The sequence below is a fragment of the Pleurodeles waltl genome, chromosome 1_1 (assembly GCF_031143425.1).
Source record: "Pleurodeles waltl isolate 20211129_DDA chromosome 1_1, aPleWal1.hap1.20221129, whole genome shotgun sequence".
Lineage (NCBI taxonomy): Eukaryota > Metazoa > Chordata > Amphibia > Caudata > Salamandridae > Pleurodeles > Pleurodeles waltl.
Genome location: NC_090436.1, coordinates 614,840,983 through 614,863,169, shown reverse-complemented (window position 1 = coordinate 614,863,169; position 22,187 = coordinate 614,840,983). Strand labels below are relative to the sequence as shown.

General features: G+C 44.1%; 1 protein-coding gene across 1 annotated transcript in view; it reads right to left on the bottom strand.

Annotated features, from left to right (window-relative positions):
• The window catches only part of WDR36 (WD repeat domain 36), a 543,291-nt gene that overhangs the window by 399,298 nt on the left and 121,806 nt on the right, over positions 1-22,187 (bottom strand). The window contains exons 6-7 of the mRNA XM_069226458.1: positions 19,319-19,373; positions 15,637-15,769 (exon numbers count right to left, since the gene is read on the bottom strand). Of these exons, the coding sequence (XP_069082559.1) occupies positions 15,637-15,769; positions 19,319-19,373 (188 nt within the window). The remainder of the gene's footprint in view (positions 1-15,636; positions 15,770-19,318; positions 19,374-22,187) is intronic.

Genomic DNA, 22,187 nt, shown 5'->3' with positions numbered 1-22,187 from the left:
TGAAGCACCTCCACCTAGAGCAGGCTTTGTTTCTGACTCCAAAGGGCAAACATGCCCTCACCCTGTCGCATAGGCTCTCATTATCCTAATGAGACTACTGGGTTTGGGTGGCAGAATCACTTGCACTGTGTGGGATGGAGTCTGAACCCACTACAGGTGACACCTGTCGGCCTAATCGGGGTTTTGCTCCGGCTAACTAGCAGTGCCTCATCTTCTCCCAAGAGCAGGGATGATTGGGCAACCGCATGCATGACATAGAGGACTCCTCAGGGGAATCGTGGTCACTCAAATCACATCCATTTGTCTCAGTTACATTAGCCTCACATATGCAAGGACAATCAGAGGCAGAATAAAGTTCAATAAGGTCTTATTGAAGTAAGTGCATCTTAGATAATAAAGCATGTAATGCAATAACTAGGACGATGAAGCATGACAGGATTATAATTGTGACATGGAGAGTGAAACATAAAAATAGCGCTACCATATTGCCACTACCGTTTCTTAGATTAGTTCCTACCTAGACTAAGTTAGAGCACAGCATGTTAAGCTCTAATTCTGCCCTTTAGGTTCCCCTGGGAAGACATCATCCCTCATACCTGAGCAAGAGGCCTGTAGTCTACATAAGCAGCTGCAGCAAAGCACTCAGCATTCAGTATACAGTTGTGGTCACCTGGCTAGAATCTCCCTCCCAGCAAGTCGCTGTACTATACCTGGATGCAGTATATAGTTCTCCTCCATTGGATAAAATTGCCGCCTCTAAAAAATGCACTGTCAACTTTTGAAACCTGAAAGTATTTCTCTTTCAATATGTACTTACCTGATCATATTGATTGTGATGCCTAAATATATTTTAAGATACTCGATATTTTTGTAAATTGGTGTGTATCTCCTTATTGAGCTGTGTCTCTCATTTAATGACTGTGCAGCTATGGTAAATGTCTAACACTCCTCTCCGAGAAGCCTACGGCTGTTCGACGACAATACTCCCCTAAAAGAGCACCTTGGGATAGCTAGAGCAAGCCCCTTGTCCACTAGTAAGGGAACCCGCGGACTCTTTGCACAGTATACCTCATTTTGGTATAAGATATGAAGAGCCACTTTCCTACACGACCCAGGATCGAGGAGACATACAGAGGATACAGGGAAGTGGAGGAACTAGAATGGATTAGTTTTAAAGTATTAAGAGCAAGTACTAGGGAGGGAGGGAGGGAGATTGAGTTGCCTGGTGGGCATGGCTAGCTCTGGTTGCTTTCCAAAAATACCAATGCACATACATTGAAACTAAAATAATTCACTATGTTTGATTTAAACAGAAAGAATCACCAACACTAGTTTAAATACATGCCCTGGCCAATTGAGTAAAGCCAGGTGTCTTTATTTCAAAAGATCAAAATGACTAATATATAGGTGTTTGTTTGCTAATTTCAGAAGTATATGTATAGTAATGATAGGGTAGAAAAGGAGTCATAAAATCATATCCATTGCTTTAAGATGTAAACGAAAAACTTGCAGTGAATGCACTGTATACTGGAAGAACCATTACAAAATATACACACATTCTGGATTTAGCTACAATATACACAAGCTCATGTGAGCTTTCATTTCTCTGTCATAGCAGTAAATGACAGCATAGAAACTGCACAATAACCATGGTAGCCCCAAGACAAACGTCTTCAGACCTCCTAGAGGGTCTGGGTTCTGCACCACCTGGTCAACATGACGGTCTGAGTAATCGGAAATAATTGTTTCAAGCATTCCCGGAAGAGGGACAATGACTACAACGATGATTTACAGGGAGTGCAGAATTATTAGGCAAATGAGTATTTTGACCACATCATCCTCTTTATGCATGTTGTCTTACTCCAAGCTGTATAGGCTCGAAAGCCTACTACCAATTAAGCATATTAGGTGATGTGCATCTCTGTAATGAGAAGGGGTGTGGTCTAATGACATCAACACCCTATATCAGCTGTGCATAATTATTAGGCAACTTAACAAAAAACAAATATATACCCATTTCAATTATTTATTATTACCAGTGAAACCAATATAACATCTCAACATTCACAAATATACATTTCTGACATTCAAAAACAAAACAAAAACAAATCAGTGACCAATATAGCCACCTTTCTTTGCAAGGACACTCAAAAGCCTGCCATCCATGGATTCTGTCAGTGTTTTGATCTGTTCACCATCAACACTGCATGCAGCAGCAACCACAGCCTCCCAGACACTGTTCAGAGAGGTGTACTGTTTTCCCTCCTTGTACATCTCACATTTGATGATGGACCACAGGTTCTCAATGGGGTTCAGATCAGGTGAACAAGGAGGCCATGTCATTAGATTTCCTTCTTTTATACCCTTTCTTGCCAGCCACGCTATGGAGTACTTGGACGCGTGTGATGGAGCATTGTCCTGCATGAAAATCATGCTTTTCTTGAAGGATGCAGACTTCTTCCTGTACCACTGCTTGAAGAAGGTGTCTTCCAGGAACTGGCAGTAGGACTGGGAGTTGAGCTTGACTCCATCCTCAACCCGAAAAGGCCCCACAAGCTCATCTTTGATGATACCAGCCCAAACCAGTACTCCACCTCCACCTTGCTGGCGTCTGAGTCGGACTGGAGCTCTCTGCCCTTTACCAATCCAGCCACGGGCCCATCCATCTGGCCCATCAAGACTCACTCTCATTTCATCAGTCCATAAAACCTTAGAAAAATCAGTCCTGAGATATTTCTTGGCCCAGTCTTGACGTTTCAGCTTGTGTGTCTTGTTCAGTGGTGGTCGTCTTTCAGCCTTTCTTACCTTGGCCATGTCTCTGAGTATTGCACACCTTGTGCTTTTGGGCACTCCAGTGATGTTGCAGCTCTGAAATATGGCCAAACTGGTGGCAAGTGGCATTGTGGCAGCTGCACGCTTGACTTTTCTCAGTTCATGGGCAGTTATTTTGCGCCTTGGTTTTTCCACACGCTTCTTGCGACCCTGTTGACTATTTTGAATGAAACGCTTGATTGTTCGATGATCACGCTTCAGAAGCTTTGCAATTTTAAGAGTGCTGCATCCCTCTGCAAGATATCTCACTATTTTTGACTTTTCTGAGCCTGTCAAGTCCTTCTTTTGACCCATTTTGCCAAAGGAAAGGAAGTTGCCTAATAATTATGCACACCTGATATAGTGTGTTGATGTCATTAGACCACACCCCTTCTCATTACAGAGATGCACATCACCTAATATGCTTAATTGGTAGTAGGCTTTCGAGCCTATACAGCTTGGAGTAAGACAACATGCATAAAGAAGATGATGTGGTCAAAATACTCATTTGCCTAATAATTCTGCACTCCCTGTAGATTCATTACCAGTTTTCTTATTTAGGCAATTAACAAATATATGAAAGTAAAACAATGCCTTCCCAAAAAAACATTAGAGGAAAGCACAACACTTTAGGACAGGTTGGCACAATAAAAAACAATGCTGAACAATTTTCTCTTTAAAGAAGTAACCAAGGCTGCCATTTGTATGCTCCTACATCCTTACTGTCAATACTGTGCATTGATGTCAGCTATCCAATTGATCAGCTACACTGCACAAACGTCTTAAAAAAAATAAGCAAACTGAATAAAAATATGTAAAAGTGGCAATACCACTTAATGTCTAATTTTGTCAATTAGAAACGGGCTGCACATTCTAGTGGACAGGTGTGCTGCTCTTGCACAAAAATATTGGGGAAAGGGGAAGCAAATACTTTCTTACATGTAGGTGTGGTTTACAAGCTTGAAGAATTTTCTGGATTCACATGCTGTGCATTATTCTGCCCTAGTGGATGCGCCTGGAATTCTCCACTCTTTTGTAGTCCTTCCTCTATTTCTTTTTTTTCTTCTTTTTTTTTTGCTGGGTGTCGACGGATCCCCCATTTGGTGCTTCCTGTGATGGCACAGGCCATTCCCTGAAAGCTCCCACCTTTGGTTGCCATCTTCAGATATTTGTTTTTCAGGATATTACTGTTCCTTTTTTTTCCTCTCTTCCATCTTCCAGGTGGAGGCGGGTGGTTCAATTGTGAATCCAGAAAATTCTTCAAGCTGCAAAACTACACCTACAGGCAAGAAACTTAGTTTTGAAGCATGAATCTTTTCTGGATTCACATGCTGTGCATTGACTATTTAGATTTGTTTGCTACTTTTGCGGTGGTAAGGTTGAAGATGGACGTAAATTTGTAAACAGGTGTTTCAACACTTTGTCCCACTTGAGGTTCCTTGCTCATTTTAACATCTATGCAGTAGTGTTTTGTGAATGTGTGTAGCGACAACCATGTTGCTGCCATATGTCTTCTAGCTGTGTATTGGCTAGAAATTCATTGGTTATTCCTTTTTTCTTGGTGAGTGAGCTTTAGGGGTTGATCTCAGTCTCTCCCCTGCGCTTGTGTGACAGAGTTTGAATAGTCTGTCATCCATCTGACAATTCTGCCCTTAGTTACAGGTTTACCCATATTCTTGGCCGCAAAGGAGACAAATAATTGTTTAGTCTTCATGCTTGACCTTGTCCTTTCAATGAAGTACATTATAGCGCATCTTGCATCTAATGTATGTATGTATGTAGGAAGTTGGCTCTGTATGCACTATTTCAAAGTAAGGAATAGTATGCACAGAGTCCAAGGGTTCCCCTTAGAGGTAAGATAGTGGCAAAAAGAGATAATACTAATGCTCTATTTTGTGGTAGTGTGGTCGAGCAGTAGGCTTATCAAAGGAGTAGTGTTAAGCATTTGTTGTACATACACAGGCAATAAATGAGGAACACACACTCAGAGACAAATCCAGGCCAGTAGGTTTTGTTATAGAAAAATATATTTTCTTAGTTTATTTTAAGAACCACAGGTTCAAATTCTACATGTAATATCTCATTTGAAAGGTATTGCAGGTAAGTACTTTAGGAACTTTGAATAATCACAGTAACATATATACTTTTTTCATAAAACACAATAAGCTGTTTTAAAAGTGGACACAGTGCAAGTTTCACAGTTCCTGGGGGAGGTAAAGTATTGTTAGTTCTTGCAGGTAAGTAAACCACCTACGGGGTTAAGATTGGGGTCCAAGGTAGCCCACCGTTGGGGGTTCAGAGCAACCCCAAAGTCACCACACCAGCAGCTCAGGGCCGGTCAGGTGCAGAGTTCAAAGTGGTGCCCAAAACGCATAGGCTTCAATGGAGAGAAGGGGATGCCCTGGTTCCAGTCTGCCAGCAGGTAAGTACCCGCGTCTTCGGAGGGCAGACCAGGGGGGTTTTGTAGTGCACCTGGGGGGGGGGGGGGTGGGACACGGGGGGGACACAAGCTCACACAAAAAGTACACCCTCAGCAGCACTGGGGCGTCGGGTTCACAATGTAAATCAATGGGAGACCAAGGGGTCTCTTCAGCGGTGCAGGCAGGCAAGGGGGGGGCTCCTCGGGGTAGCCACCACCTGGGCAAGGGAGAGGGCCTCCTGGGGGTCACTCCTGCACTGAAGTTCCGATCCTTCAGGTGCTGGGGGCTGCGGGTGCAGGGTCTTTTCCAGCCGTCGGGATTTTAGAGTCAGGCAGTCGCGGTCAGGGGGAGCCTCGGGATTCCCTCTGCAGGTGTCGCTGTGGGGGATCAGGGGGGACAACTTTGGTTACTCACAGTCTCGGAGTCTCCGGAGGGTCCTCCCTGAGGTGTTGTTTCTCCACCAGTCGAGTCGGGGTCGCCGGGTGCAGTGTTGCAAGTCTCACGCTTCTTGCGGGGATTGCAGGGGTCTTTAAATCTGCTCCTCTGTAACAAAGTTGCAGTCTTTTTGGAACAGGTCCGCTGTCCTCAGGAGTTTCTTGTTCCTCTTGAAGCAGGGCAGTCCTCTGAGGATTCAGAGGTCGCTGGTCCTGGAGAAAGCGTCGCTGGAGCAGGGTTCTTTAGAAGGCAGGAGACAGGCCGGTAGGACTGGGGCCAAAGCAGTTGGTGTCTTCTTTCTTCTTCTGCAGGGGTTTTCAGATCAGCAGTCTTCTTCTTCGGTAAGTTGCAGGAATCTAAATTCTTAGGTTCAGGGAAGCCCTTAAATACTAAATTTAAGGGCGTGTTTAGGTCTGGGGGGTTAGTAGCCAATGGCTACTGTCCTTGAGGGTGGGTACACCCTCTTTGTGCCTCCTCCCTGAGGGGAGGGGGGCACATCCCTATTCCTATTGGGGGAATCCTCCTTCTACAAGATGGAGGATTTCTAAAAGTCAGAGTCACCTCAGCTCAGGGGCTGTCCTGACTGGCCAGTGACTCCTCCTTGTTTTTCTCATTATCTCTCCTGTACTTGCCGCCAAAAGTGGGGGCTGGGTCCAGGGGGCGGGCATCTCCACTAGCTGGAGTGCCCTGGGGAATTGTAACACGAAGCTTGAGCCTTTGAAGCTCACTGCTAGGTGTTACAGTTCCTGCAGGGGGGAGGTGTGAAGCACCTCCACCCAGAGCAGGCTTTGTTTCTGTCCTCAGAGAGCACAAAGGCTCTCACCGCATGGGGTCAGAAACGTGTCTCAGCAGCAGGCTGGCACAGACCAGTCAGTCCTACACTGAACAATTGGGTAAAATACAGGGGGCATCTCTAAGATGCCCTCTGTGTGCATTTTTTAATAAATCCAACACTGGCATCAGTGTGGGTTTATTATTCTGAGAAGTTTGATACTAAACTTCCCAGTATTCAGTGTAGCCATTATGGAGCTGTGGAGTTCGTTTTTGACAGACTCCCAGACCATATATTCTTATGGCTACCCTGCACTTACAATGTCTAAGGTTTTGCTTAGACACTGTAGGGGCATAGTGCTCATGCACCTATGCCCTCACCTGTGGTATAGTGCACCCTGCCTTAGGGCTGTAAGGCCTGCTAGAGGGGTGACTTACCTATGCCACAGGCAGTGTGAGGTTGGCATGGCACCCTGAGGGGAGTGCCATGTCGACTTACTCGTTTTGTCCTCACCAGCACACACAAGCTGGCAAGCAGTGTGTCTGTGCTGAGTGAGGGGTCCCTAGGGTGGCATAAGCTATGCTGCAGCCCTTAGAGACCTTCCCTGGCATCAGGGCCCTTGGTACCAGGGGTACCAGTTACAAGGGACTTACCTGGGTGCCAGGGTTGTGCCAATTGTGGAAACAACTGTACATTTTAGGTGAAAGAACACTGGTGCTGGGGCCTGGTTAGCAGGGTCCCAGCACACTTCTCAGTCAAGTCAGCATCAGTATCAGGCAAAAAGTGGGGGGTAACTGCAACAGGGAGCCATTTCTTTACAATGTACATTTTTTATCTGCTTGATTTTTTTGATTTTGGAAAAACTTGTAAAAATGTGTAAAGTTTGGGTTATGTGGGAGTGTGATACTACTTTGGGTAAGAACTGTGGATCTGTTCTCATGACAATTCTGTCGTTGAGAATTGTTTTAATATGGTTCTTGAACTGTGAGTGCTTGTATTTTACTCATCCTGCGAAGAGAAGTTATGGCCACCTGGAATGCGGTTTGTAGTGTAAGCATTTTTAGTGTGGCTTTAAGTAACTGCTCAAAAGATTACTTCATTAACTTAGTACCACATTTAGATTCCATGTGGGTGCCGGTATCTTCCTTGGTGGTGTGATTCTCTTTGCTCCCTCTATGAACTGTTTTATTACCAGAGCTGGGAAGAAGCTTCTTGCTATGTGACCTCTTGTGTAGGCCACTATAGCAGCTAAGTGTGCTTTCAAAGATGCATATGTTAGATTGCAGTTTAGTAGGAGCGTTACATATTTTAATACTGCTGTCTCTTTAGTGTTCTTCCACAATAAGCCTCTCTTAAGATACCATAATGAGTAAGGTTTCCATTTAGCAATGTAGCACTTCCTTGTTGTTGACTTTCTTGCTACTCTAAGCACAGCCTTATGTTTTCTGGTAGTTTCAGATGGCTGAACTCTAGGTCTCACTGAGCCATGTTGCCAGGCTCAAAGACTCTGGTTCTGGGTGTAGCACCCTTCATTCATCCACTGACAACAGGTCTTGATGACTTAGTAGTTTTATGATGTTCTCTTGCGCCATTTCTATCAGCTCTGAAAACCATGTCTCCCTTGCCCTTTGAGAGGTAACTAGTATTAATAATTTTGCTTCTCATGCATTTGTTGATTACTCTGTGTAACAGCAGACAGCGGTGTCAGATATGAAAATGTCCCTGACAAGTCTATCAACAGGGCATTCCCCAGGGATTGATGGTCCAGTAATCTGGACACTAAGTTTCGGCATTTTGTATTCCTTGGGGTTGTGCATAGATCTGTTTCTGGAGTCCCCCAAATCCTGAATATATTTTGCAGTGCCCTTTGATTAAGTTCCCATTTGTGGGATCATGATGCATGTCTGCTTAACTTGCCCGCTTTCAAATTGTCTTTGGCTGGTAGGTGAACTGCTGTTATCTTTATTTCCCTTTGTATTTCCCTCCTCCAGATCTCTTGTGCTAGCCTTGGTAAGTATTAGGTTCCTCCTTGTTTGATGATCTAAAACACTGTAGTTGTATTGTCCATTTGCATCAGTGAGGTTTTTCCCTCTGCTCTTTTGGAAAGGCTTTTAAGGCTAGGAACACTGTTTTTAGTTCCAGGGTATTGATATGTTGTACCGCATCCTGTTCCCTCCACCCTCCCCTCACCTTGAGTGAAACCATGTGTAAGGAAATGCCTCCTTGGCATGGTTACCCCCTGACTTTTTGCCTTTGCTGATGCTAAGTTTTGATTTGAAAGTGTGCTGAGGCCTGGTAACCAGGCCCCAGCACCAGTGTTCTTTCCCTAACCTGTACTTTTGTTTCCACAATTGGCACACCCTGGCATCCAGGTAAGTCCCTTGTAACTGGTACCCCTGGTACCAAGGGCCCTGATGCCAGGGAAGGTTTCTAAGGGCTGCAGCATGTCTTATGCCACCCTGGGGACCCCTCACTCAGCACAGACACACTGCTTGCCAGCTTGTGTGTGCTCGTGAGGACAAAACAAGTAAGTCGACATGGCACTCCCCTCAGGGTGCCATGCCAACCTCACACTGCCTATGCAGTATAGATAAGTCACCCCTCTAGCAGGCCTTACAGCCCTAAGGCAGGGTGCACTATACCATAGGTGAGGGCACAAGTGCATGAGCACTGTGCCCCTACAGTGTCTAAGCCAAACCTTAGACATTGTAAGTGCAGGGTAGCCATAAGAGTATATGGTCTGGGGGTCTGTCATGCACGAACTCCACAGCACCATAATGGCTACACTGAAAACTGTAAAGTTTGGTATCAAACTTCTCAGCACAATAAATGCACACTGATGCCAGTGTACATTTTATTGTAACACACACCCCAGAGGGCACCTTAGAGGTGCCCCCTGAAACCTTAACCGACTATCCGTGTAGGCTGACTAGTTCTAGCAGCCTGCCACACACCAGACATGTTGCTGGCCACATGGGGAGAGTGCCTTTGTCACTCTGTGGCTAGTAACAAAGCCTGTACTGGGTGGAGGTGCTTCACACCTCCCCCTGCAGGAACTGTAACACCTGGCGGTGAGCCTCAAAGGCTCACCCCCTTTGTTACAGCACCACAGGGCACTCCAGCTAGTGGAGTTTCCCGCCCTCTCTCCGGCCACGGCCCCACTTTTGGCGGCAAGGCCGGAGGAGATAATGAGAAAAACAAGGAGGAGTCACTGGCCAGTCAGGACAGCCCCTAAGGTGTCCTGAGCTGAGGTGACTAACTTTTAGAAATCCTCCATCTTGCAGATGGAGGATTCCCCCAATAGGATTAGGGATGTGCCCCCCTCCCCTCAGGGAGGAGGCACAAAGAGGGTGTACCCACCCTCAGGGCTAGTAGCCATTGGCTACTAACCCCCCAGACGCAAACACGCCCTTAAATTTAGTATTTAAGGGCTCCACAGAACCTAGGAACTCAGATTCCTGCAACCTAAGAAGAAGAGGACTGCTAAGCTGAAAAACCCTGCAGAGAAGACGGAGACACCAACTGCTTTGGCCCCAGCTCTACCGCCCTGTCTCCCCACTTCTAAAGACACTGCTCCAGCGACGCTCTCCCCAGGGACCAGCGACCTCTGAAGCCTCAGAGGACTGCCCTGCATCTAGAAGGACCAAGAACTCCCGAGGACAGCGGCTCTGTTCACCAAAGACTGCGACTTTGCTACAAAGAAGCAACTTTGAAACAACTTGCGTTTCCCGCCGGAAGCGTGAGACTTGACACACTGCACCCGACGCCCCCTGCTCGACTTGTGGAGAACAATCACTTTAGGGAGGACTCCCCGGCGACTGCGAGACCGTGAGTAGCCAGAGTTGCCCCCCCCCCGAGCCCCCTCAGCGACGCCTGCAGAGGGAATCCCGAGGCTCCCCCTGACCGCGACTGCCTGCTTCTAAGATCCGACGCCTGGTAAAGACTCTGCACCCGCAGCCCCCAGGACCTGAAGGATCCAAACTCCAGTGCAGGAGTGACCCCCAGGTGGCCCTCTCCCTTGCCCAAGTGGTGGCTACCCCGAGGAGCCCCCCCCCCTTGCCTGCATCGCTGAAGAGACCCCTTGGTCTCCCATTGAAACCTATTGAAAACCCGACGCATGTTTGCACACTGCACCTGGCCGCCCCCTTGCTGCTGAGGGTGTACTTCTGTGTGGACTTGTGTCCCCCCCGGTGCCCTACAAAACCCCCCTGGTCTGCCCTCCGAAGACGCGGATACTTACCTGCTGGCAGACTGGAACCGGGGCACCCCCTTCTCCATTGAAGCCTATGCGTTTTGGGCACCACTTTGACCACTGCACCTGACCGGCCCTGAGCTGCTGGTGTGGTAACTTTGGGGTTGCTCTGAACCCCCAACGGTGGGCTACCTTGGACCCAAACTTGAACCCCGTAGGTGGCTTACTTACCTGCAAAAACTAACAAACTCTTACTCCCCCCAGGAACTGTTGAAAATTGCACTGTCTAGTTTTAAAATAGCTATATGTGATTTATGTGAAAACTGTATATGCTATTTTGCTAATTCAAAGTTCCTGAAGTACCTACCTGCAATACCTTTCATTTGAAGTATTACATGTAAATCGTGAACCTTTGGTTCTTAACATAAACTAAGAAAATATATTTTTCTATACAAAAACCTATTGGCCTGGAATGGTCTTTGAGTGTGTGTTCCTCATTTATTGCCTGTGTGTGTACAACAAATGCTTAACACTACTCCTTTGATAAGCCTACTGCTCGACCACACTACCACAAAATAGAGCATTAGTATTATCTCTTTTTGCCACTATCTTACCTCTAAGGGGAACCCCTTGGACTCTGTGCATACTATTCCTTACTTTGAAATAGTGCATACAGAGCCACCTTCCTACACCATGTAATCTTCCCAACCCATTTATGAGGCATCTGTTGTAATTGCCACTGTTAGAGTTGGTTGTGAAAAGTTTCTCCCTTGTGTTATATGTGCTCTTTTCTACCACACCATCTCCTCCTGCACATTCTGCATGACAACTAATAGATCCTGCCAATTCCCTGTTGTTTGTGACCATTGGTTTTGAAGCCACCATTCCTGGATTGATCTCACATCTAGTCTTGCATATAGAACCAAAGGGATAAATAAAGCCATTTTCCCTAATAATTTTCCCACTGACCACACTGTCAGAGATTGCCCCTTCTAGTAAAGTTGAGTGTCCTGCAATAGAGACTGTAGCCTCTGTGCGCTGGGATATACCTTTCTTTGGATTTAGTTGATCCTTGCTCCAAGAAACATCTTTTCTTCCTCTGAAGTGGGGGATGACTTCTGAATGTTTATTGAGAATCCCAAATTGAATAGAGTTTTCATTACATGTTGTATATGATCTCTACATTTGCTGTTTGACTTTACTCTTACTAACCAGTCATCCAGGCAGGGATGGACATGTTTTCCCTGTCTTATTAAGTGACCTGCAACTGTCATTAGACACTGATCTCGGTGCTGATTTGATCCCAAATGCCAGCTCTGTGAACTGATAGTGAGTTCTATTAACCACAAACCTCTGGTAATTCCTGTGCCTTGCATTCATTGAGATGTTCAAGTACGCGTCATTTAGATCTATAGTTGCCATGTAATCCCCGGTTTGCAATTGTGGGATTACTTTCTGTAACATTGTCATCTTGAATTTATGTGCTCTTATGAACTTTTTATGAGTCTGATGTCTAGAATTGGTCAGTCTACCTTTGGTATTAGGAAATATGTTGTTTACCTTCCCTTGTTGATCTCTGCTGTGGGCACTCTATCACTCTTTTTTCCAGCAAATGATCTACCTCCTTAAGATAGGATGTTTCTTCTTTTGAAAGGACCTTCTTTTTTGGGCCCTTTGTAAGAGGCAATTGTTCCAATTCTATTCAATATCCATATTGTATTATGTTCATGATCCATTTGTCTGTTGATATCTCCCTCCACTCCTGAGGGAATCCCTTTATTCTGCCACCCACTGGTTGTGTGTGTGAAAGGCTCTGAATCCTTTCTAAGTCACATGGTGATGGGGTTTTGCCCTCACCTGTGATGTTGTCCCCTTCCCTCTTGCTCGTCCTCAAAATGACTGTCGTCCCTGCTGCTGGCACTGGCAGTACTGTTGAGATGCCGATGTTTTGGTGCTTCCCTGGAAGGTCCGATGCGAAGTTTCCACTTTGAAACTGCCTCTACCTGTAGGCCTGCATGATGATGCTGTTCCTCTTTGCATGCCTCACCTGAACTGTGAAACACTCCCCACCATGGGCTTAGCTGTCTCATTGTCCTTCTGTAGCTGGTTCAGGGTGTCATCAACTGAGCTTCTAAACAACTGTTTTCCGATGAAGAGTTTATTCAGTAAACTAGTCTGTACTTCTGGCTTGAATCCAGATATTCTTAGTCATGAGTGACAGCGTAGCATGATTCCATCATCATCTGGCTGCTTGATGTGCCGGGCGCATGCAGTGCAAGCACTGGCAATATTCTTGTCCTCTTCTGACTGGTGTGCCGGCCTCTTCCTGTACTGTTCTGGCAGGTGCCTCATTAATGCAGCCATCTACTCTCAAAGCTAGTAAGCATGCCTGTTTAGGAGGGCATTAGAATTGGCAATGTGCCATTGATGGGCTGCACTCCTCTTGGACTTTCTCCCCATGACCTCCAGCATCTTGCTCTTTGTCAGCAGGTGGACCCGATGTTGACAGGATGTTCGCCCTCTTCCGTGCCATTACAGTAATGATTGTATCCGCCAGCACCGAGCCCCTGATGTATGCCCGGTCCTTGGAAGAATATTTATATTGTTTCCCTGCCATAGGAGTCACAGCTGTACATGTTGCAGGTTCTCTGAAAGCCTCCCTTACTTGATCAAGGACACTAGACAGCATTGGCAGGAATTGGTTCCTGGCTTGCGATGATAAGATGGTTTCTAATAGGAAACAAGACTGCAATCTTTCTTCCTCTAACTGCACTTGAAGCGCCTGTTTCTTCTCAATTTCCACCAACTGTTCTTCAGCATCAAGGCTTGGCATCAATTTATTTTCGACATCAAAGATTACTTCCAGGACACATCAGTCGTCAAGCTTCTGTGTTTGTCCCAAGACCTCCCCTTTTTCGAGGTCAAAACGTCTTTCCTTCGACAATCTTTTGACAACTGGGTCTTATCTGGAAATCTTTCTCCTGCAGTGTCCTTTTCAAGCGATCAGAGGAGTTTTTTCTCAGGGTCTGCCTTCCGTCGATGAAAGCTTCAACGACGAGGCTACCCTTGCTGATCCAGAGTCTGATCATTCAGACTCAGGCATTTTTTCAGGGTCGTGGCCTCGGTCACGTCTAGACAATTGCCCTCCTAGATTGCCTGGGTTTTGACATTGACGATCCTCTGGTCGGCATCAGAAGTATCCCCTCTGCACCTCCAGCAATGTTTTCCTCCTCCTCCTCCTCCTCCTCCTTCAACAGAACCAAGTCTCTCAGGGATGGAGTCTTGTTAAGTCCCTGCATGGTGTGGTGTGCCCTTCTCTCTCGTTCTCAAAGTCTTCAACGTGAAGACGGCGTAGGCGCTGCAATCTTCACTCCTGTGGGTAATGGGTAGGTAGAAGTTGCAGACCGGGTATTGGACCTTCTGCACAAACCTGTGGGGGCAATTCAGGCAGAACTGGAATTATGTCTTCTCTACTAGCCTGAACAGGAAGCCCCCTGTCCAGGCAGTCTGTAATTCCGTCAAGGAAAATCATCTTCTTCCTTCTCGACTTCCCTACGGTACCCATTCATCGGTATTCTTTTCTGATTTTGGAGTTAACTTTCTACAAACTTCTCACAAGCGTATTCTCAAAACTTCTACTTCCTTGAGAGCCTTCAGCCAAGCATTCAGGCCCAACGGCAAAACAAAAGTATCTGAAGATGGCAACCAAAGGTGGAAGTTTCCAGGTAAGGGCATACAATGTCACAGGAAGCACCAAATGCAGGAGTCGCGACACCCAGGGAAAAAAAATGTAATAATAATATGAGGAAGGTCTACAAAAGAGTGGAGAATAATGTACCCAACCACTAGATGGTGGAAAAATGCAGAGAATGCGAATCCAGAAAAGTTAGGAAGTGCAATGTATTCTTCATACAGAGGCCTGGAGCAGGAGCTGTTGTCCAAATGGAAAAATAAGAAACATGAAGGAAAGGTAGGCTACAGCAACAGGAATTTCACTCTACACCTGCAGAGCAACAAAAAAAAAAATCACCTGCTGCAGGACAGACCTGGTGCAACTGGGACACATGATAAGAAGGTCAGTCACACAAAACAGCCTCAGCTCTTCTAAGCAACCACCCCTAGGAGCCACCAGGCTAATGAATGGTTTGGCCTCCAGCCACAAAACCAATGTGAGAGGGGTGCTCAGGGTCTCTGTACAACAAATTGTTATTTAAAAGGGAAGACGAGCTTGATCTAATGGAGCACTAGGTGCAAGCATGGTAAGGTCAGATGGTGCAGCACCAAAAATAATATTTGGTCCGAGGGGCTCTGTCTACTGGGCATACAGTGACTGTGTACTGGACATTGAAGAATAGTTGATGTCACAACCAGGTATCAGACAACCACAGAAAGATGGTCAAAAGATCCTGTGTGTCCATCTTTTGAGGGTTACTAGAACCCACTCCTCTGGGTGGTTATTCAGAGAGCATTTCAACGGACTGCACACTGCATAACTGTTCCCTAAAAAGGGAAAACAATGAGAACAAATATAAGCTGCTTCAAACAGCTTCTGGCACAATACACCTGGTTGGAACTCAAGCATTTTAACAGCACAAGCTCACCAAGTTGAAGAGTTAAGGCAAAACAGAAAAACAACATGCTTAAAATAAAAAAAAAGGGAAGAAGGAGCAAGGACCACAAATAATATCACTGAACTCCAAGATGTGGCTTAAAATCATACCAGTGGCTCAACATGCACTGTACAAATGTCAAGATTATAATTAAAAAAAACAAGTATCTTCCTGGGAACACCAATAAGAAAAGCAGGATCAGACCACTATGCGCACTGACACAATAGAAATGATTCTGGCTTGGTGCTACTAACATATTTAAGTGTGGTGACAGTGCAGTGATCCTGGGTGGCACAGTCCCAACGTGTTTCGAAAAAGAAAGCAGTTAAGAGATAAAGGAGATATTGTTCTTAAAGTAAGTCTGTATTACAAAGATCAAAAAGCTTTAAAGCAAACCTGTGCGGAAGGTAATTGCTGTGATGGGTCCCCAGTCTTGCTGAAATTTCATCAAGGTTTCATCAAACTTGATATTGTGTACAATAATTTCACCTGAAACCAGGCCTACTGCTACAACATCCACTGCTGGAGCCTGGAAAAAGTAAACAATGGCTATATTACTATCAAGGTACAAAATAAGCTTTAGTTTTATTACCACTTTCAAAATGTTGGCAACTAACAAATGTACAAAACCAAAACAATGCATTACTCGTATTCTCTCTGGAGACAACCTATGAAGAAGAGTATTACCTGTCCCGATGGAACTATGACTATACTTTATTCCAATGTGAAAACTACAATATTTTTCAATGTTCATCTAAATTGAATGTACAACTTCATCTCACCCTTTTGAACTAGCTTGGATCTAGGCTACGGCCTATCCCTCATCAACCCCTCCAGTGCTAAAGACATTGAGAGGTTGTGGCTTCAGCACTTCTTCCAACTGCTGAGGAAGTGAACCTCCACATTCTGGCATTATGGGGCAAGAAAAACCGAGCAGACAGCAGTAGGATCTTCCCAACTTTCTTTACACATCTAAGGGTTGTTGGTGTTGTGGAAGTGCTTCAGATACTATAAAAGTAGGTAAATGTGACAGACCAGTGACAGGAGCATCCCATCGGCAATGTGAAAACTGAAAAGCCACTGCTGATCTTTGAAAAACTTTGTCGTAGCTTTTCCCCTCATGCCCTGATTTCCATGAAAAATGCAATGTTGAAAAGAAGAGAAAATCCCCTTTCCAACTGTGTCCCTTGTAAATGTAATTCTGCACAGGAACGCACATAGGTTTTACTGCCGCTGGGGAGTCAACATCACTGACTGCCTCAGCAGGGCAATGGGCACCTGTGTGTCACTCCAGAGACGCACTTGAATAAGGCCTGCGGGCTTCTTGGGAGACATCCAGTCCTCTCTGATGGACATGCCCTTTGACATTTCTCACATACTCGGTGAGAAGGCAAAATCTATCTTTTATTAATTTAAGAACAGTACAACAACAGCACAAACCCACAACACCACCTACCAGTGTGCAGAAGTACTGCTTGAACATTTCTAGATCCAGTTTGACACCTGGGGAGTATTCAAAGGTAGGAAATCTGCAGATAGAAGTATCCATCAGAAAGTTATATTTGGAAGTAAATCGAAATAGCAGGCACAGTACAAGACCATTGCAACAGTCACCTTGAAGCAGAATCTGGGAGTCACAGGGACGCCCTGGCTATGCACTCTACAAAGGAGCCTGCTCTTTGCGGTGTAGCTAAATAATGCTTATGCAAAGCAGTAACAGTAGCCTCCTTTTTTGATGTATGCCAGTGATATCCAGATAATTCTCCTGTAGCATAAGAAAACGAGTGAGGGAACTTCGTTTCAGCAGTGGATAGAGGGCTGCAGGACTAAATGGGTTCTTAATGGTTAAGGATCACCCCAAGAAAGCGGTAATGTCAGCAGGAGTCAATTAAATGCATGGGCTTCAGAATAATGGCCTGTGGCTATGGCCATCTGTCCAATCCTCGCTGCTACAGAAATAAATCTTGAACATTGGAGGTCACATCAATGTAGTAACAATGGCATGCTTAGCCCCATAAAAATGCTGAAGTCCACTGTGGCTTCAATTACCATCAAAGGCAGAAAAAAAGCAGTTGTAACATCTATTATAAAAATACGCTATTTAAAAGTTACCAAATTTTCATAATATGGCTACAGTCTTTCGAAAATGTGGCAAAAGGGATTAACTTGGGGGCACCAAAGTTCTGCCACGCAACTCATTCAGTCAATCAAAGTCAGAATTATTTTTATAACCCTCAGCTCGGTCCATCCAGGCCATTCACGTTTCCCTCTTAAAAATCATAGTGGGAATTACTTTCCACTGTGCCACCTCTACTTGCTGGGTTCATTCATCTAGCTGTCCCTTGATTATGCCACCTGATGTTAGGGATGTCTTGTTGCCGCTTTATGGAACTCTCCCCCTTTACAATTCCTAAAGTTCACAGCTCTTTCGAGATATTTAGTAGAACAGTTGAGAGCTGTGTGGTACCGTCTCATTTTCTTAGCGCAAATAAGCCCTTTTAAGACAAATTAATATTCAATAAAAGGGTGCAAAGCTTAATAGGCATATGTAAGAGGGCCAGGACGAAACTGTGAGCAAAAGGATTTTGTTTTTCGAGGGCACTTTCAAAGAAACTTCAGCATTAGAAATGAAGGTTTTTTTGGCCCCAGACTCATCTGGCACTAAGCTAACCCTATTAAATAAGGAAACATTTGAAAAGTACAGATCCAGGGGAAGCCAGGTAGGCCCTGTTTGCAATACGTTTTCTTACGTAGAATGCCCTGCAAAAGTAAAACCAAACTATTTTCTTACATTCATATGTCTTCAATGACCGGAATATTCAACCAACAGCAAAAGGTCTTCCCAAGCAGTGCTCCCAATCACCTCCAAAGTAAAAATGACACTTCGCGTGTTGGTGGGTCTATTGTAAGGTAGGGAAAAGGGCAAAACTACCACAGCACTAGTCATTTATAGGAATAGAAATGACAGCAAATTTCCATGAAGAACAACTGCAAAATGTTGGTACAGGATCATGTTACAGCTAGGGAACCTTATAAAACTGCATGTGGCTATGCAGATTCCACTAAGGATTGTTACTTGGAATGTCTTGCAAAGATCAAAACTATGGCTTAGACAAAAAATCTGTCAAAAACACATCAGAATTTGCAGCAACCTCCAAAATTCTTAATATACAGAATTTCGATACTTCTAATAAAAAAGGCAACCCCACATATGGATATGCCTATAGCATGGGATCGGAAATGCACAAAATCACAACCACGCTAAGTGTGATTTTGACAAAAACAATAAGTATCACTTTGAGGAACAGATGTGCCAACGTGCAGTTTATGGAAGTCATAATACTTTCCTTAAAATATAAATGGCTACAACAAACCGATAAGGACACTAAACTGTCTTTAAAAACATATCAAAATATTTTGGGAAGATAAAAATGTTCCTAGAAGGCAGCAATGAAGTGCCACAAACAGAACTAGAAATATGTGAAAGTTATTACCAAAGAGTAAATCATGACAGAACTGAAACACAGATCAAGGGACACTACGAATTCAGAAAAGAAGCACCTTACCTGAAAAACTTTGTTCTTAGGGGCATATTACACTGAAAACAAACTTTATTCAAATGTAATTGAACATGGTGCTTCATTCAGATTAGGACTGAGAGGGTTAGGAACATGGACAAAACTGACCAGGCATAAAGGAGACGGTCACAATGACATAGCATAGATTGCCATTAATAATGTACACAGCCATTGCAAGTGTACATTAGGTGTGCACAATGAACCATTGACATTTTCGGTGAACTCAAGCAATATCGGGAGATGTACATTTTTCCGCACTTTGTGGACAAATATGTTAGATGGGTACGCCAATATCTTAACTTTTATGCTCTTTTAACTAAGTTAACAATGCCAAAGGCACATGGTATGTGTTGAATCTTTCAGGTTTTAAAAGTGTTTGCCTTTTTCTATTAAGATATGCAACTAGTAATCCATGGAAGTAGATGGAGCACTTCCTGTTTAAGAATGTAGCAATTATAAATTTAAACCATAGACTGCTTTTTAGCAAAAAGATGACTAACCTGTTGAAGGACCGTGACACCAGACTCCCATCCTTGGAATGTGAATAATAGTTTGCTACACAGAGAGAAAGAAAATAAAGAAAGAAGCTGCTAAAATTCCTCATATAAAGTAAAAACATGCAAAGTAATGTCAAGAGTCACTATAAATAAATTAGGCAAATTTAATGTAAATATTTCTTCAATCATACGTTTAATCTGCAACATTTTCATCTTTTGAGTGCTTTGCAACTGGAAACTGATGAGTCCATGGTATTTGAGGCTTGTTAAATCAGCACATCTTTCACATTTGCACAGCAACCCATGAATGGCAACAAGCTGAAGTGTTCATAGCAACCACGGCGTTACAAGTGGAGAAAAATAAAATTACTGCATGTTTTTCCTACAGACATGTGCTTGAAACATTTACCCAAAAGAGAGGCAAATGGTGTGGGAGCCTAATGGGCTCCACAATTAAATGTTTCATACAGCATCTGAATATAGGCTTCTAAGCAGAGTGATGGAGTACAAGTTATTTATATTTGTACTGCTCTTTCTGGTGGATACACTATTTAATCACACATTCCTCAACTTCTGAATTTTACCAGGCACCAAACTCCATCCAGAAAATGTATATAAGAAGTGTTTCTCGGCACAGGTAAGTGGAGCTGTGAAACTCCGTGGCAATGATGTTCTGCTCCGGAAGTGACAAACAGACACATACAAGGGCCATCTATGTGCACTGTCATCAGTTTCTTTTATGAAGTCTTTTGCACCTTAGGATGAGACGCCTGTCGGAAAATAGATTGAACCAGTAAACAGATTCCTAGATTGGGACTGTTTTACATGGAAGTGATCATTCCAAAGAATGGGGAGATGGGAGAGTGGTGAGGAGTCTGCAGTTAGATAGAATATCCAGTGCTGCAGAATGAAAATGTCACTTACCCAGTGTACATCTGTTCGTGGCATTAGTCGCTGCAGATTCACATGTTTGGCACAGTCCGCTGCCTGGTGTTGGGCTCGGAGTATTACAAGTTGTTTTTCTTCGAAGAAGTCTTTTTGGTCACGGGACCGAAGGACTCCTCCCTCCTCGGCTCCATTGCGCATGGGCGTCGACTCCATCTTAGATTGTTTTCCCCGCAGAGGGTGAGGATGGAGTTGTTTGGTATAAATAGTGCCCATGCAATGGAGTGAATATGTATGTACGTTAAGAGTTTCTAATAATTATTTACAAATGTTCAGATGTTTAAGATTTATGATCTACTTCTAAACGGCTACAGGCTTCCCGGGGAGGTGGGAGGGTACATGTGAATCTGCAGCGACTAATGCCACGAACAGATGTACACTGGGTAAGTGACATTTTCAGTTCGATGGCATATGTTGCTGCAGATACACATGTTTGGCATAGACTATAAAGCAGTTACCTCCCCTAAAAGCGGTGGTTTAGCCTGTAGGAGTTGAAGTAGTTTGGAATAATGTTCTTAGTACAGCTTGGCCCACTGTAGCTTGTTGTGCATTTAGTACGTCTACACAGTAGTGTTTAGTAAACGTATGAGGCGTAGACCAGGTTGCAGCCTTACATATTTCGCTCATAGGAATGTTTCCTAGAAAGGCCATTGTAGCACCTTTCTTTCTGGTTGAGTGTGCCTTTGGTGTAATAGGCAATTCTCTTTTGGCTTTAAGATAGCATGTTTGAATGCATCTGACTATCCATCTAGCAATGCCTTGTTTAGAGATTGGATTTCCTATGTGTGGTTTTTGAAAAGCTATGAACAGTTGTTTTGTTTTCCTGATTAGCTTTGTTCTGTCAATGTAATACATTAATGCTCTTTTGATGTCTAATGTATGTAGTGCCCTTTCAGCCACAGAATTTGGTTGTGGGAAGAACACTGGCAATTCTACTGTTTGATTTAAATGGAATGGTGAGATTACTTTTGGCAGAAATTTTGGATTTGTTCTGAGAACTATTTTATTGTTGTGTATTTGAATAAATGGTTCTTGTATGGTAAATGCCTGTATTTCACTTACTCTTCTGAGGGATGTGATTGCAATGAGAAATGCGACCTTCCAGGTAAGATATTGCATTTCACAGGAATGCATGGGTTCGAAAGGTGGACCCATGAGTCTTGTTAAGACGATGTTAAGATTCCATGAAGGAACTGGTGGTGTTCTTGGTGGTATAATTCTTTTTAGCCCTTCCATGAATGCTTTAATAACTGGTATTCTAAATAGAGACGATGAATGAGTAGTTTGTAGGTAAGCAGATATTGCTGCGAGGTGTATTTTTATAGATGAAAAAGCGAGATTTGCTTTTTGCAAATGTAGTAAGTATCCTACTATGTCTTTAGTAGAGGCATGTAATGGTTGTATTTGATTGGCATGGCAGTAGTAAACAAATCTTTTCCACTTAGATGCATAGCAGTGTCTAGTGGAAGGTTTTCTAGCTTGTTTTATGACCTCCATGCATTCTTGTGTGAGGTCTAAGTGTCCGAATTCTAGGATTTCAGGAGCCAAATTGCCAGATTCAATGATGCTGGGTTTGGATGCCTGATCTGTTGTTTGTGTTGTGTTAACAGATCTGGCCTGTTGGGTAGTTTGACATGCGGTACTAGTGAAAGGTCTAGTAGAGTTGTATACCAAGGTTGTCTTGCCCATGTGGGTGCTATTAGTATGAGTTTGAGTTGGTTTTGACTCAACTTGTTTACTAGATATGGAAGGAGAGGGAGAGGGGGAAAAGCGTACGCAAATATCCCTGACCAACTCATCCATAGAGCATTGCCGTGTGATTCGCGGTGTGGGTACCTGGATGCGAAGTTTTGGCATTTTGAGTTTTCTTTTGTTGCGAACAAATCTATCTGGGGTGTTCCCCAAATTTGAAAGTACTTGTTCAGAA